We start from the raw sequence: 15,855 nt of genomic DNA on the forward strand, positions 1-15,855 counted from the left end.
AACAACACACTATAGGGCAAGTTGTCATCCGTCGTCTGCTCTACAAATGAATTGCTGTGCACCGCATCTCGGAGGCAATGCTTTAGATCATATGGTTCAAAGTAGGGACAAATATTACGCCTCCCGTAATTTTATTGACAAAAACATTGTGAAATTCATTTTAACGAACTATACTTCAGTTTTGCATTCGCACTGCGGATACTTGCGCACAAGTATCCACATGATGAAACATGATGTAGTCGATCCCGGGCATGGCACGGGCACCAAAGCTGTATTCGGGCTTGACCTGAATAAAGCTTTCGACAATGTTTCGCATGAGGCAATATTGAATAACCTATCGGAAATTGGCCCAGGAGTCAGCACATTTCGCTACATCAGATCATTCTTTGAGGGCTGAACCGCAGAAATTTCAATAGGAGATATCAAATCGGACCTATTCACGTTGGGAGGCAAAGAACGCCGCAGGGTTCAGTTTTGTCGCCGTTCCTGTTTAACATAGCTTTAATTAAAATACCGCCGAGGCTGGAGGAGATACCGGGACTTAAACACACATTTTATGCAGATGATATTGCTCTATGGGTAACCAGCGGTAGTGACGCGCATCTGGAAAAAACACTACAACAGGCAGTTAATATTGTCGAAGAGTTGGCAGGGGAGGCGGGACTTTCATGCTCTCAGCCGAAGTCCGCGCTCTTTGTGGTTCGGCACAAACCCAGAGGGCTACATGCAAGACACTATATTCCGCCACCACCGTTAGAGGTAAAGGTAGGGGGTAGGCAAGTAGCTGAAGCTCAAACGATCAGAATTCTTGGCCTATATCTGCAAACTAACAGGAAGAATAGGGTGGCCCTTGAAAAACTTAAGACCACGGTCATGCTACTGTCAGGCTAATCAGAAGAATCGCTAACCGTAAGAGCTGGGTTAAAGAAAAAAAACTCTGTAAGCTGGTACAGGCGTTTGTGCTCAGCAGGATTACTTACGCGACACCTTATATGACGTTGGATGCCGCAGAAAAAGGTAAGGTCGAGGCTATGATCCGGCAAGCTTACAAGGCAGCGCTTGGGTTGCCTAACAACGCGCCTACAGAAAGGCTGTTAAAACTAGGGGTACAAAACACCCTGGATGAATTATGGGAGGCGCATCTGGTGATGCAGCACGCTAGGCTTTCGACAACCAAAGCGGGCAGGATCATATTGGAAAGGATTGGCATTGGAGCAGAGGTTCCCACTGGGGACACTAAAATTCAGGTGCGGTGATAGTTACATAAGGCCCTGTACATAAAACCTTTGCCCAAAAATGTGCATCCGATTCACCATACGCAGCGCAGGCAGGCAAGAGCTAGAGCTTTACACGTTGAGTACGGCGAGTACAAAGCAGCAGTCTATACAGATGTTGCGGAATATAAGGACAAAGACGCTTTTGTGATTGTGGTGGTGGACAGGCGGGGACGCTTGGTCACCTCTGGATCGGTCAAAACCCGCTCCTCGGAAACTGCAGAGGAAGCGGCAATAGCGCTTCCTCTGCAGTTTGCGGGACGTGAATGGACGACGAAGGTATGATACTGGTGCAAACATGATAAATATGAGATGAGTGTCACGTAACAACATGACTACATGCTACACCTATGATGCGCTCGTGGCTGTTTCGCTAGCTTCACATATGCCAAACTCGGTATTACGCGACGCCAACGGATGACATAGGTAATTGACACATCTAAACATGATAATCCCGACATGCGTGTCATGTAACAACATGACTACATGCCACACTTATGATGCGCTCGCGGCTGTTTCACTAGGTTCACATATGCCAAATTTGGTATTACGTGACGTCAATGGATAACGAAGGTATGTGACTAGTCCAAACATGATAATCATGAGGTGCGTGTCATGTGAAAACATGACTACATACTACAGTCAAGGCGCCAATACATTTCGACGTGACACGCTGCGCGTGCTCGCCGGTGTTCACTTTTTCACGTCACGCCGGCGTTGGCACGCCAGACGCTCGTCTTGTCATATACAAGCAAGCACGCATCTCGCTGCGTTGCTTTAATGAGTGTGCGTTTCAGCGCGTCCGGCGTCCTTCCATCATGAAAAGAGGGAGACGCAGTGTTGTTTGGCTAACGCATCAGCGCTAAATGCAGCATGTCGAATTTCACGCCGGTTGCCATCTGGCCGCGCCGACGGACGCTGGTCGTGCCTGGCGTCAGACTATAAACCCATTCCATGTTTGTAAACACAAGTAGGCCGATGTCGACATTATGGGTAAAATTATAGCGACATCTACACGTAACTTCCGCCATAAGGGCCGAGGGCTGGGATGTGTGCCAACAAAACTAAGTTGTGAGACGCGACTCGCATCCAACCGCGTCGCAGTTCAATGACATACCGTTTTTTTTTTCTCGTTGCTTTACTGAGAACACCACATGCTACATTGGAAACACAGCAGAAACTGCGATAGGCAGAGTGTCGTTTGCCTACCAAGACGGCGCCACCGCTTTTTCGCGACGTAAGTCTGGTGGAATTTGTCTATATAGAGTGCTCGCGTTTTCCTAACGTATCGTCGGCGTGCCCAGCGTGCGCGCTAGTCAACGCTACATTAGAGTATATTGGGCCCTTCATGAAGTGCTCGCGGCCGTTTGCTTACTCCACGTATACCAAATTTGATGTTACGTAACGTCAATGGATGACGAAAGTATATGACTGGTGCAAACATGATGATGCCGACAAGCTAGGCTTGTGCGAATATTCTAATGCTTTGAATATTCGAAGGAATAGTTGAGTATTCGAATTCGCTTCAATTCGAATTCAAATTATCAAATATTTTCGAAGTATTCACAATAAACAAATAAATGTATATTAGTTTGCCTCACGCCTATTGAGTATATGTATATTAGTATGCCTATTGAGTGCGGCGATTGCGTAGTGGTTAGAGCATCCGCCTTGCATGCAAAAGGTCCGTCGTTCAAATCCCGGTGCCGTGCAGCTCCAAACCCGATAAAAAAAACCCCGCATGGTGGAACTGTATTAAGAAGCCTGGTGTGCGGCCTCACCAGTAACCACCGCCGGGAACGCACTCCCTCACCAGAGAAAGATTGGCCGCCCTGGTGCACATATTTGACGTAAGCATGTGGGAGGTAGTGGCCAGATAGGCCCCTACCCACATGCATACGTCAAATAACTCATGGCCATAAGTTCCCAGCAGCAGCTGCGAAGCAACTGACCACGGCGGCAGTCAGATCTGCAACGCAGCAGAGGGTGCTAAGAATCTCTGGATCCAGACAGGCCGCCATTGGAACCTGAACTTGGCAACGTTTAACGCTAGAACCTTATCTAGTGAGGGAAGTCTAGCTGTACTATTCGAGAAGCTAGAGGGTGTTAAATGGGATATAATAGGGCTCAGTGAGGTTAGGAGGACAGATGAGGCATATACGGTGCTACAGAATGGGCACGTCCTTTGCTATCGAGGCTTGGCAGACAGGAGAGAACTGGGAGTGGGGTTCCTAATTCACAGAAGCATAGCTGGCAACATAGATGAATACTATAGCATTAATGAAATGGTGGTAGGTATTGTAATTAAACTGAATAAAACATACAAGATTAAGGTGGTACAGGCTTACGCGCCTACATCCAGTCATGATGACGCTTCAGTTGAAAGCTTCTATGAAGACGTAGAATCGGCAATGAGTAAGGTAAAAACACAGTATACTACAGTGGTCGGCGACTTTAATGCAAAAGTAGGGAAGAAGGAGGCTGGAGACCAGGCAGTAGGAGATAATGGCATTGGTACTAGAAACGCCAGAGGAAAACTACTAGTAGAATTTGCAGAACGCCATAATTTACGGATTTTGAATACCTTCAACCGAAATCGAGGAAACCGCAAGTGGACATGGAGGAGCCCTAATGGCGAAAATAAGAACGAAATAGACTTGATAATGAGTGCACACCCAGGAATCGTGCAGGATGTGGAAGTGGTTGGCAAGGTACGATGCAGTGACCATAGAAGGGTACGGTCTCGAATTCACCTAGACTTGAAGAAGGAACGACAGAAACTGATACGCAAGAAGCCAATAAATGAGCTAGCACTGAGAGGGAAAGTACAGGAATTCAGTGTCGCTTCAGAACAGGTACTTGGCTCTTAGTGAAGAAACCAACCCTTAGCGTAGATACAAGGAATGATAATCTGACGAGTATCATTACGGAGTGTGCAGTGAAAGTTGGAGGCAGGGTAGTTAGACAGGACACTGGCAAGCTTTCCCAGGAAACGAAGAATCTAATTAAGAAGCGTCACATCATGAAAGTCTCAAGTACAACAGACAAAATAGAGCTGGCAGAGCTTTCGAAGTTGAATAATAGGCGTAAGGTATGCGATGTAAGAAGGTATAACATGGAGAGAATTGAACACGCTCTGAAAAACGGAGGAAGCGTCAAAGCAGTGAAGAGAAAACTTGGGATAGGCAAAAATCGGATGTATGCACTAAGGGACAAACAAGGCAAAATAACTACCAATATGAATAGGATAAATAAAATAGCGAAGGAGTTTTACAGAGATCTGTACAGTATCCGCGACAACCAAGACCCCAATAAGAACTAGTAGTAACCCAGATGATACCTCACCAGTAATGATAGAAGTCAGAAAAGCTTTGGAGAGCATGCAAAGAGGCAAAGCTGCTGGTGAAGATCAGGTAACATCAGATCTGCTGAAAGATGGAGGACAGACTGTGTTAGAAAAACTAGCCACCCTGTTTACGAGGTGTCTCCTGACAGGAAGAGTACCAGAGTCTTGGAAGAACACTAACATCATCTTAATACATAAGAAAGGAGATGACAAGGATGAAGAATTCCAGGCCAATCAGCTTGCTCTCTGTAGTATACGAGCTATTTACAAAGGTAACTGCTAGCAGAGTAAACAAAACATTAGAATTCAATGAAGCAAAGGAACAAGCAGGATTTCGAGCAGGCTACTCAACAATTGACCACATTCATACTATCAATCAGGTAATAGAGAAATGCTCAGAGTAGCTTGCAACAACTATACATAGCCTTCATAGATTACGAGAAGGCGTTTAATTCCATAGAAATATCAGCCGTCATGCAGACACTGCGGAATCAGGGGGTAGATGAAGTATATATAAAAATTCTGGAAGAAATCTACAGGGGATCAACTGCTACCATATTGCTTCATAAAGAAAGCAACAGAATACCAATCAAGAAGGGTGTAAGGCAGAGGGACACAATCTCCCCAATGCTATTTACCGCGTGCTTACAGGAGGTTTTCAGAAGCCTAGAATGATAACAGTTAGGGATAAGAGTTAATGGAGAATACCTTAGTAACCTGCGCTTCGCCGATGACATTGCATTGCTGAGTAACTCAGGGGACGAATTGCAACTCATGATTATGGAGTTAGACAAGGAGAGCAGAAAGGTGGGTCTTAAAATTAATCTGCAGAAAACGAAAGTAATGTACAACAATCTCAGAAAAGAGCAGCGCTTCGAGATAGGTAATAGTGCACTTCAATTTGTAAAAGACAATGTCTACTTAGGGCAGGTAATAACCACAGAGCCGAACCACGAGATTGAAGTAACTAGAAGAATAAGAATGGGGTGGAGCACATTCGGCAAGCACTCTCAAATTATGACAGGTAGATTGCCCCTATCCCTCAAGAGGAACGTATATAACAGCTGTATCTTGCCGGTACTTAGCTACGGAGCAGAAACCTGGAGACTTACAAAGAGGGTTCTGCTTAAATTGAGGACGACGCAGCGAGCAATGGAAAGAAAAATGGTAGGTGTAACCTTAAGAGACATGAAAAGAGCAGAGCGGATTAGGGGACGAACGGGGGTTAAGGATATCATACTTTAAATAAAGAAGAGGAAATGGACATGGGCCGGGCATGTAGCGCGTAAACAGGATAACCACTGGTCATTAAGGGTAACAAACTGGATTCCTAGAGAAGGGAAGCGGGTTAGGGGGAGACAGATTGTTAGGTGGGCAGATGAGATTGAGAAGTTTGCCAGTGTAAATTGGCAGCAGCAAGCACAGGACCGGGTTAACTGGCGGAACATGGGAGAAGCCTTTGTCCTGCAGTGTACGTAGTCAGGCTGATGATGATGATGATAAGGATGATGATATTGAGAAAACTCTAAGTCCGGCAGCGCTTATAAATTTAGACTTTTCCTTTTCCGGTCTCCGCCATACTGGGTGTGTTCCAATATTGTCCGTATAGGTCCGTATAGACGGCTAAACAGGCAGCTAAGTGGACGGCGGCCATCTTAAGTGTAATTCCCATTCTCAGCTTGCAGGCTAATAGACATTTCACAGAAGGCCACATTGTAGAGAAATACAATGCAGGCTACTTTGCTCTCCAAACAACATGGTAGCTCAGCGAGCTGCTCAAAAAGCTGGGATATCGCCCGTGTTGTCGTCTGCTCTCAAGCATACGCTTCTCCAGATGCTCAATGTGACTATAATGTTAATTTTTTATATTTGTAAACAAAATAAACTAAAAATTAACAGTTACGTTGGTTTATTTTAGCTTTTCCTTCTCGACGCGAGATGGCACCTCGTCGCATGGAAACCGTTCAAACGTGTTCTATTTCTCGAACAACTTGGGTTCGATGCTGTGTTCTAAGACGTCTGTGTAGACTGTCTACGACGCTCTCTTAGAATTGGAGCACAGCCACTCTGTGGAGCTGGCTGACACCTACCACATGGTATGGGCGTACCAGCTCAATGCTTCTTCACCCCCGAACGCAAATCCAACCAGAGACGACTGGGAGTTGGGCCGGCTCGGCTGCCAGGACCTTACGGCCCAAAAAGCCATGGTCCGGCTGCCAGGACAGTGGCCACGACCAATGGGAACCCATAGGCACTCCAACTTGTACTGTATGAAAGCTGACCCACCATTGGCTGGTTTCCCTTGCAACCTCTCTGTTTTTAATAAATGTTTACCACCACCACTACCTGAAAAAAATTACAGCATATTCTCGAAGTGAATGATGATGAGTGGGGCGAAAAGTCGGTCGGTCGGTCGGTCGGTACCGTGCCGTGCTGGCTACGCTGGAGGGACGTGGGAATGCGCTAAACCATAAGGAGGTTCGCCCCTGAAAATGCTTGACAAGAAGCGCTTGCTTGGACCGCCATAAAAATAGCGCTCTAGCTGCCCTTCGCGGCCTTTTCTTCTGGTGTGTTCTTCATGACTCTGTGCTGCTGTGATGTCCTGGTGCCTTGTTTCTTGAAGAAACATGATCGATCAAACTAATTTTGGTGTGTGACTAAACTACGATTTAACAACCCCGAAAACACCACTCTGACTGCGACAAGACGCTTGGTAAGCGAGAAAACGAGGGGAAAACGCTGGCGGAGGCGCCACCTGGAGATTCCCGCACCAAACATGATGACGTCCTATATTTTTAAGGCGTCTGCAGGTTGTCTACGTATATAAGTTACAGTTAATAAAAACGAAATACATTGTCACCTGTGTGGGCCATACCTAGTATATACAGTCTCAGTAAGCATATTCGAGTCATTGTCGCGAGAATAAAAAAAATACGTTTTGAATTTTCGACGTCAAGTATGGCGATTTCGGCACGAAATTTAAAAATCTAAACTTAACATTGATTTTCTCTGCTAATAACGAACTTGTTGTAGTGTAACGTATGGAACGAAAGTTCTAAGAGTGAAGTCTGTCAATCTAAATTGAATCAAGTTATCTTTAATGTTTCGTTAAACCCTGCTATCCACTGTGCTTTGAATGGCCACCTAAGTTCTGGGACGGCTTCTAACTCCCCCTTAGTTAAGTACGAAGCACTCTAAATCGTTCAACACTTTTTTCTAAACAAGCCAACTTTATATAGTGCTCGCTGCAGTCAATTACAAACTACTCGTAATCGGTAAGCACTTTTCCTAAGCACACGAATTCGTCTTTTTTCTTGATCGAAACAGGGACGGCTTTCTGCTCTCCTATAGTAGTGTAGTAGTGTACAAAGTACTCTAAATCGTTAAACTTTTTTTTACGCACACGGCTCAACACTGTCTCGTAATAGAATACAAAGTATTTTAAATCGTTAAACACTTTTTCTAAACACAGATGCATTGGTTTGATGGAAACTGGTACGGCTATGCCATCTCATAGTAGAGTAATACGTGGTTTAAGTCAATACACACTGTTTCTAAACATGTATGTAAATTATTTGTGTGTTCTTTTTGCAAGAAGCCTCGCAAAAGTTCTTGCACGCGGGATCACGGGTGTCACTTTAAGCCCTCTTCGGGTCACATCACTCTCTCTAATCTTCATTTGATCTACATGCACGTAATTGCGCCCCAGTTCCGATCGAGCGGACTTAGGGCATGGCTGAAAACGAAATTCTACAAGTTTTTCGGGCAGATTTAGCTTCTTTCAGCAACACATGTCGGTGTGCGTGCCACTGAACTGCGAGATCAATCTTCTTACTCCATTTAAACACTCGTTATATGCCGATAAAAATGACGCACAGGACCGATGCCACACATGAACTATATTTGCTGTACATATACTAATATAGCTGTGGTCTTGTGTCCCAAAACTTGCGTCCTTTACCGTGCGCCGACTTGACAGAGTGCAAGCCTCTCTCATTTACTATTCTGCGAAATGTGACCGCCACGGCCGGAATCGAACTCACGACCTTCGGGTCAGCAGCAGAGCACCGTATGTACTGATCTAGCATGGCAGACATATATTTTTTATACACGATTGCGTGGTATTACGACAACGCGATATTTTCGTTTCACTTGGGAAAACACTCATTTGTATGCATACGCTTCTAATATAATCTGTTTGGAAAAGCACTTCAAAAATAATAATTATCATAATTGATGGGGTTTAACGCCTAAAAGCTGCGGTATGATTTTTAGAGACATCGTAAGGGAGTGCTCCGGAAATGTGGACTACCTGGGGCACCTGAGCGCGCAGCTGAATCGAAGTGCACGGGGCTCGAGCATCTTCGCCTCTGTCGAAAATGCGGTCGCCGCGGCTGGGATTCGACCCTGCGACCTGCGAGTGAGTAGTCTATTACCGTAGTGGGGACGTTTAAGATAACCCACCCGCCTTATCAGAAGCAGCCACGCTATAATCCCGCCATCGACTTTGAGAATCAAGTGACAATTCACATGCTTGCGTTGCCACGATTAACAGACTGCAGCAGCTGATTTTGCATTAATTTTCGGTGAAAGCGTCCGCTACGTGCTATTCGATAGAGCAACGTGTGGAACTCGTGAAACTTTTCAGTGGCAGTTTTCATTCCCCGATTATCAAGCAACTTGGGTTGCCCTCGGCAATTCGGTCAACATTTTTCTATAAGGTGAATTCTAACAAAAATGCACAAAGTAAAATGCAGCTAAAATTGGAGTCCTTCAGGAATGCGTGACTTCATTAGCGCTGGTGATGTACCACAACCTAATAAAACCAAGATCGTGATGTTACGAAGTCTTACTTCCCAAACATTCACCGGTTTCCTTTATCGCGATTCAAGTGTGGAACATAAAGAAGGTCACTTACCGGATGTGCCGCTTCTTTTTTGCTGTAGCAGGCGTCTACCTGAAAATAAAAGAAAAACACAAAATAAACGTCGAGAGAATTATACGAGTTTACCCTCCGTCTTGTATTTCAGCTCCCCTCATCTACTGAAAGGGAGCCGTTCAGGCTCAGCTGAATTCACCCCTCCCCCATTCCCGTTTGTTTTCCGCCTTCTTCTGAAACATACAATTCGTGGGTACAAACATAAAGTGTGTGAGATGAGGTAACATAAATTTTTCCTTCCTCCTTTTTAACGAATCAAAGCGTATACATGAGTGCGCTAGTGACACGTCCCTCAGCTTGAGAGAAAGGTGCATTAGTTTGCAGAAAAGACTATAATTACGAGTGCTAATACAGTTCTGATAAAGTACCGGCCAAGTTAATATTATGTTGCTTGTTTTTCTTACAACTCATCTCGGAAGTATCGCACATTAACTCATTCGGCACTTGTTTTCCCATCCTGCCCATGTTGTTCTTTTGCAGAATGCAATTTCTATGAGCTTTTGAAATAATCGGCAATTACCGAACAAGTTATGCTGCCTAAGCCAATATTTCAACAGGTATACACGTATCCTCGTCCACTCTAACGTATACTTTCCACCGGCATTTCTTGTTGCGCCGTGCATACAAGTCCTATTTGTTAGCACAAAAAACTCCATCAAGAATACGTGAGAGGAGCGGTTGCCAATTGCACCACCGCAAGAGTCGTGCACTTTCATGGAACAAAATATTAGTGTGGCACAAAGAAAAAAAGCAATAAAGTCAATTACAAGCCATTCGCACCTTCCACGGGTGATCTTATTCGAATGACTTAGTCGGAACGATCTCTTTGACATTGAACGCACGCTCGTCGGCATACCTTCGACAATCAAACAAATTATGTTCTACAGTTTAGATTGATCTTCAGTTGTTGCGGTACGGCCTTGCCACTTGGCCAAAGTGTATACCGATCTATTCCGCCTCATGCAATGGAGGTGTGTAATGAAACTTCTATTTTAAAATATGGATAGATCGGTCAGCTCGACAGACTTCAGTTGCACCTTGACGGCACACAACTAGATACTCTATCAGTGCAAGTACCCGCCCAGAAAACCGAAAACGCACTACAGTGTTTAGTTATTTATTAAATTCTATTGTAAGATACTGTATGTTAATTTTTATGTCTCCTTTCCTTCTTCCCATCTCCACTCCCCTTCCCCAAGCAGAGTAGCAAATGGGCGATTTGTGTACGTCAGGGCTACATTTTCTGCTTTTCGAACAATCATTTTATTTACTACTTTAGGTAGTGGAGGGCACGGGGAAGGAAGCGTTCTTGTGAACTTGACTGAGCTTCCCAGCCGGTTACAGTTAAACAATCAGTGATGGTATACAGAAAGTGGCGCACATAAGTATAAGCACAGAGAGAGCATATATTATTCTGGCATAGTATACCACCATAAGAACACCAAGTACACGCAGTTCGAAAGACAAATAATATGCGAAAAAAAAAACACCACACCAAAGATAAAGCTGAAAACTGACAATTTAGACAAGCCCAATATGGCGAACACGTAATGTAAGGTACCTTACATAACACGTTCACCATATTTGGCTGTTTGAAAAATCTAAACAAAAAAAAATCCCTGTCCTTCCACTTAAACTTTCCTCCTCCTCATCCTAAACAAAAAAAACAACACGTCTCCCAAGTAAAAAATAAACACTGTGGCACTACCAAGAGGCAACACTATTTTCATGAGAAATTGATTGATTGATTGATTGATTGATATGTGGGGTTTAACGCCCAAAAACCCCCATATGATTATGAGAGACGCCGAAGTGGAGGGCTCTGGAAATTTCGACCACCTAGGGTTCTTCAGCGTGCACCCAAATCTGAGCACACGGGTCTACAGCATTTCCACCTCCATCGGAAATGCAGCCGCCGCAGCCGGGATTCGAACCCGCAGCCTGCGTTTACATGAGAAAATGAAGAAAAGTGAATTCGCTTTTTATCAAACACACCGCTTGATTATACCAGTCTTTCTGGTGATCACGTTCTTCTTGAAAACGAGCCTGCATTTTGCTGTTTCAGAAGGCGTACTGCAATCTCTCAGGCGTACATTTTTAAGCCTCCTAATGTATCTTCATCACGTGGAAATGGGGCTTACGAAGTACACACACACATGGAATACAATCAAATATGTCCACATACTGAACACCATCTCGACCTCTTCCCCTCTCATCCGACTTGTCACCTTCCCGGGTACATTCGAGAAGTGGTATTGTGCAAGCAACCTCGCGCTCCTTACCGTGGCCTCCACCTTAGCTGCGTCAACGGTTGTGTACACCTCGGAGGCGCACTGGGGGCACTTTCGAGGAGCTTTGCCATTGTTGGTGCAGTACACGTCCACGACCCCGCCGGCACCCGTGGGCTGCATTGCACGAACCCAAGCGCACACGATATGAGCAGCACGAACACGATATTAGAGACACCTGCCGCATACAACAGCATGATGTCTTTTGTCTTAACTTGCTCTCAATTTCGCTTCGCGTTGGGACGCTAGACACCACAAATCAATCAATTTTGCTTCGCGGCTGTGAAATTAATATCTGGGGTCCTCTAATGAGGCAGTTTGTTAATAATGTTTGATGTACGGCTTTTATCACTTGTATGCGCACTTCTACTGATGTGTCATTTTCTGCACAGATACATCTTTTCTATATATTGCAGTTGGTTTTCAATAAACCTTAGTTATTAGTTCAGTGCCAAGTACGTGTCTTCCAACACTATTTTACTCTTTTTTTTAGATAATATTCCTGCTACAATGTCCAGAATGAGACGCCTGTGGCGCTTGCTTTCAATTAGAGTAGCGGAATTAGTCCAAGCTCTTGAATGACACCATACGACGCGTCGTGCATGTGATGAAAGCTTTAGTTAGTTTGATATATTGATGCCTGGAACCAATGCGTTATAGATGGAGATGTGCGTTGTAAGAGTGGTGGCTATAGTGTTGTGATCTTTCCGCATCGTAGCTTCAAAAGAGACACCTTTGACCACGAGTGTTTTAAAGCAGCCGTAAAGAACGGCTCTCCACCTGTTATATCTTATTGATTTTCTACCTTTAGTCACTTGATTGATATGAGGAGTTTAACGTCCCAAAACTGCAGTATGATTATGAGAGACGCCGTAGTGGGGGGCTCCGGAAATTTTGACCACCTGTGGTTCCATAACGTGCACCCAAATCTGAGCACACGGGCCGACAGTATTTTCGCTTCCATCTAAAATGCAGCCGCCACAGCCGGGATTCGAGCCCGTGACCTGAGGGACTGCAGCCGAGTACCGTAGTCGTTAGACCACTGCGGTGAGGCCCTTTAGTCGCTTCAAGTTCACTTTTTATTCAAGATTACTTTCTGGCTGGCGCATCATAGCAACTGTTGTTCTTACGTCAAAACCCTAACGGGCTAACTACTACAATAACTCACTCACTCACTCACTCACTCACTCACTCACACACTCACTCACTCGCCAGCAGCAAAAGTTTAAGACAAGTTGAAAGTTCACTGGAGAATTGTCGAAGAGACAAATTTTCGGCAGTGAAATGAAAGCAGAGGCAGGGGGAAAGAGATGAATGCCGATTACAGTTTTCGAAACAGAAAAAAAAACAGAGTTGGCGTTACGCTGCGCAAGGCATGGTTTTACTCATTGATATTATATTTGTGCGCGCCCAGCGGACAGCGATGTACGCGCACGTGAAACCATAAAAAGCCTAACGATATGCGGAGTTTCGTTTTTGTGGTCACTTGCTTGAATATCTTGATTGCGCAGAGGCTGTAAAACGTCAGCATATCGTCTCGCGGCCTATTTACCTCCCATTGATTGCGCGGACTTTATTCCAGGCCCGGTTAAAATGCTTCGTGTGCTATTCAAAGAGCACACCAAAAAACTATACACAGGGTAATGTGTACGAAGTTGTCAACGCTTTTTGCTGATACTTTCTTTTTAAATTTAAACGCTTACAAAGCTGATATATAGCTTATTATTTTTACCTATATCCGCGATTCAGCCAAGTGCAAGGTATGGCCAGTCTTGCTTCCAATGACGACAAACTACGTTACTTTTGATCAGTCAAGCTGCGCAGCACTCGCATATTTTTCAGCTTTCTCCAATGGTGCGTGCACGCCTGGCGCAATGACGTTATCCGAATGGTAATAAGAAAAGAATTTAATTTTGTCTTCAGCGTCCCCGGCTTCCTGCGACACCCATTTTCAGTGGCAGCGAAGTTCAATCATAGGGCCACATAGGGCCAGCAATCTTTACGCTTGCTGGCTCTATGTGATCGAAATTGGAACGTCGAGACAGTCGAGAGGCCTTCATCAGTTGAACTTTCCACGCGAGTGCTCTTCCGCACTGAAACCAAGCAATAATTTTCCGTGCACACGCTAGGATGAAGCAGCAACTCTGGTTGTATGCCAGTCACAGTGAGATAGCCGGCAAAGTGCTGTGTCATGCCATAGCGACCAGCGAAAAAAGAAAGGCGGTGGTGATAGGATGCCATCGTAGCTGCACATCTATAGAATACTGCAAAAACAGGTACGGAACGGTGTGATGGCAGTGTGTCGGCCTTGATGCAACAGTGTGAGCCGCCGCTATGGTTGCTGCAGGTTCCCTGTACGACACGCACTGTACTCAAAGTTCAGCTCTAAACTAGGAATGTCGTAGGTTGTGATTTACCCTCGAAATGGATACAGTTTATTAAGTGAGTTCGTAGGTTTCCAAATTAACTTTTTCGACCTTCGTAAGACCTTAGATATGCTGATCTCACCTATGGCTGATGAAAATGTGGTTTCCCCCGAAGCGACAGCAGACGGAGAACGTGATGGGTAAGTTGCGGGAATTCGGTTTTGCTTGCAGTGTGTTGATACGCTACAGTTAGGAAATATTGGCGTCATCAGGTGGGACACGCTATAGTTAGGAATGCTCCTTTGTACGCTCATGACTTCACCAAGCCGTGACAAGAAAGTTACGGGTATATCACTCAAAGAAGTAAAAATTTAAGGGCTAGCTCTGCTTAATTAGACATAACATTACCGCGTGGGGCATTGCAGACTTGAAGCAATCACCTCACGTGGGCAGTAACTGACGCCCTACATTGGTGGCGGTAACATCCGACAGGCGCATCTGCGCTTTGGCGTGTCTCGTAAGAAACAACGCTTGCGGTACGGCGCCGCACGCTGCTTACACCAGGCTGCAATGCTCAGGCTGGCGCCATACCAACACGTCGAGTCAACAGAATGGAACGTGACACTGTCATTCAGATATGGTCGTGCCTCCTTTTACGCAAGAAAAGACGAAAGGAACAGATGAAGAAAGGGCATGCGTCCCTCACAGGAAACCAAAACACATCACCCGGAAGTGTTAATGAGAACTTACCGACAACACCACCAAGTAAAACATATGGCGTGTTGTTAGCAGTAATTGTAATGTAAATGGGCAAGAAGAAAAATGGCCGAAATGATAACTTGCCGCTGGCAGGGACCAAGCTCACAACTTTTGGATTACGCGTCTGGTGGTCTCCTAATTACTCCTAATTCCTGTTAACTTGGCACTTGGATACGAAACTCTACGGACTCTCCTAATGTATAGCCTTGCTTAATCTATTAGTGCGGGAGACTTCTTCTTTATTTTTAATGTCTGTTCACATTGCCAGTCAATAGTGACAGTAAGGTAGCAATAGCTGCAAACTGCGCTTTCAAATGTTGGTTTTGGAAAGTTTTCAAGAGAAGAAAAGTCGCGAATATTTTTTGAGCTCAGAAGCGCATCCCAGAGGCGCATAAAAGAGGTCCAGCTTAAGCGGTCTTACTGAGATTACTGTGTTGTAGCTGATGAATACGTGACCCACGGCATGGCATTTTATTGCTTTCTTCTAGTTTTTACCGCGTGATGAATCGGTCTTGTGGGGGCGCAGATGTAAAACTAAGTACGGAGAGTGAGGATACTGAAAATACCAAAGTGTAGGCTCTGTCTGTCTGTCAGTCTGTCTCCGTATGTGTGCGTGTACTTGCGTTCACGCATGTGTGAGAGAGAGTGTGTGTGTTCTCTGGAAGAAAGTCTATTGGGAAGTGTTTGAACACGCACTGGTTGAATGAACTCGAAAGCCGCCAATGACGATTGGCGATATATAAACCTGTAGCTCCATTCGAAGGGCGTTGTCCTGACATTAGCACTATAGTAGCCATCTGCGCAATAGCACACCAGCATTCTTCGTTGGCTTCCCTTAGTATACGCGCTTCGCAAGTTCGCTTAACGAATACTTGAAAGATCG

At 45.0% G+C, this 15,855-nt stretch overlaps 1 protein-coding gene across 1 annotated transcript in view; it reads right to left on the reverse strand.

The window, feature by feature from the left end:
* Window positions 1-15,855, reverse strand: part of LOC142817563 (uncharacterized) — an 80,585-nt gene that overhangs the window by 14,914 nt on the left and 49,816 nt on the right. Inside the window, exons 10-11 of the mRNA XM_075894605.1 lie at window positions 11,842-11,964; window positions 9,539-9,577 (exon numbers count right to left, since the gene is read on the reverse strand). Of these exons, the coding sequence (XP_075750720.1) occupies window positions 9,539-9,577; window positions 11,842-11,964 (162 nt within the window). The remainder of the gene's footprint in view (window positions 1-9,538; window positions 9,578-11,841; window positions 11,965-15,855) is intronic.

This window comes from Rhipicephalus microplus, chromosome 5, assembly GCF_043290135.1.
Source record: "Rhipicephalus microplus isolate Deutch F79 chromosome 5, USDA_Rmic, whole genome shotgun sequence".
Classification (NCBI taxonomy): domain Eukaryota; kingdom Metazoa; phylum Arthropoda; class Arachnida; order Ixodida; family Ixodidae; genus Rhipicephalus; species Rhipicephalus microplus.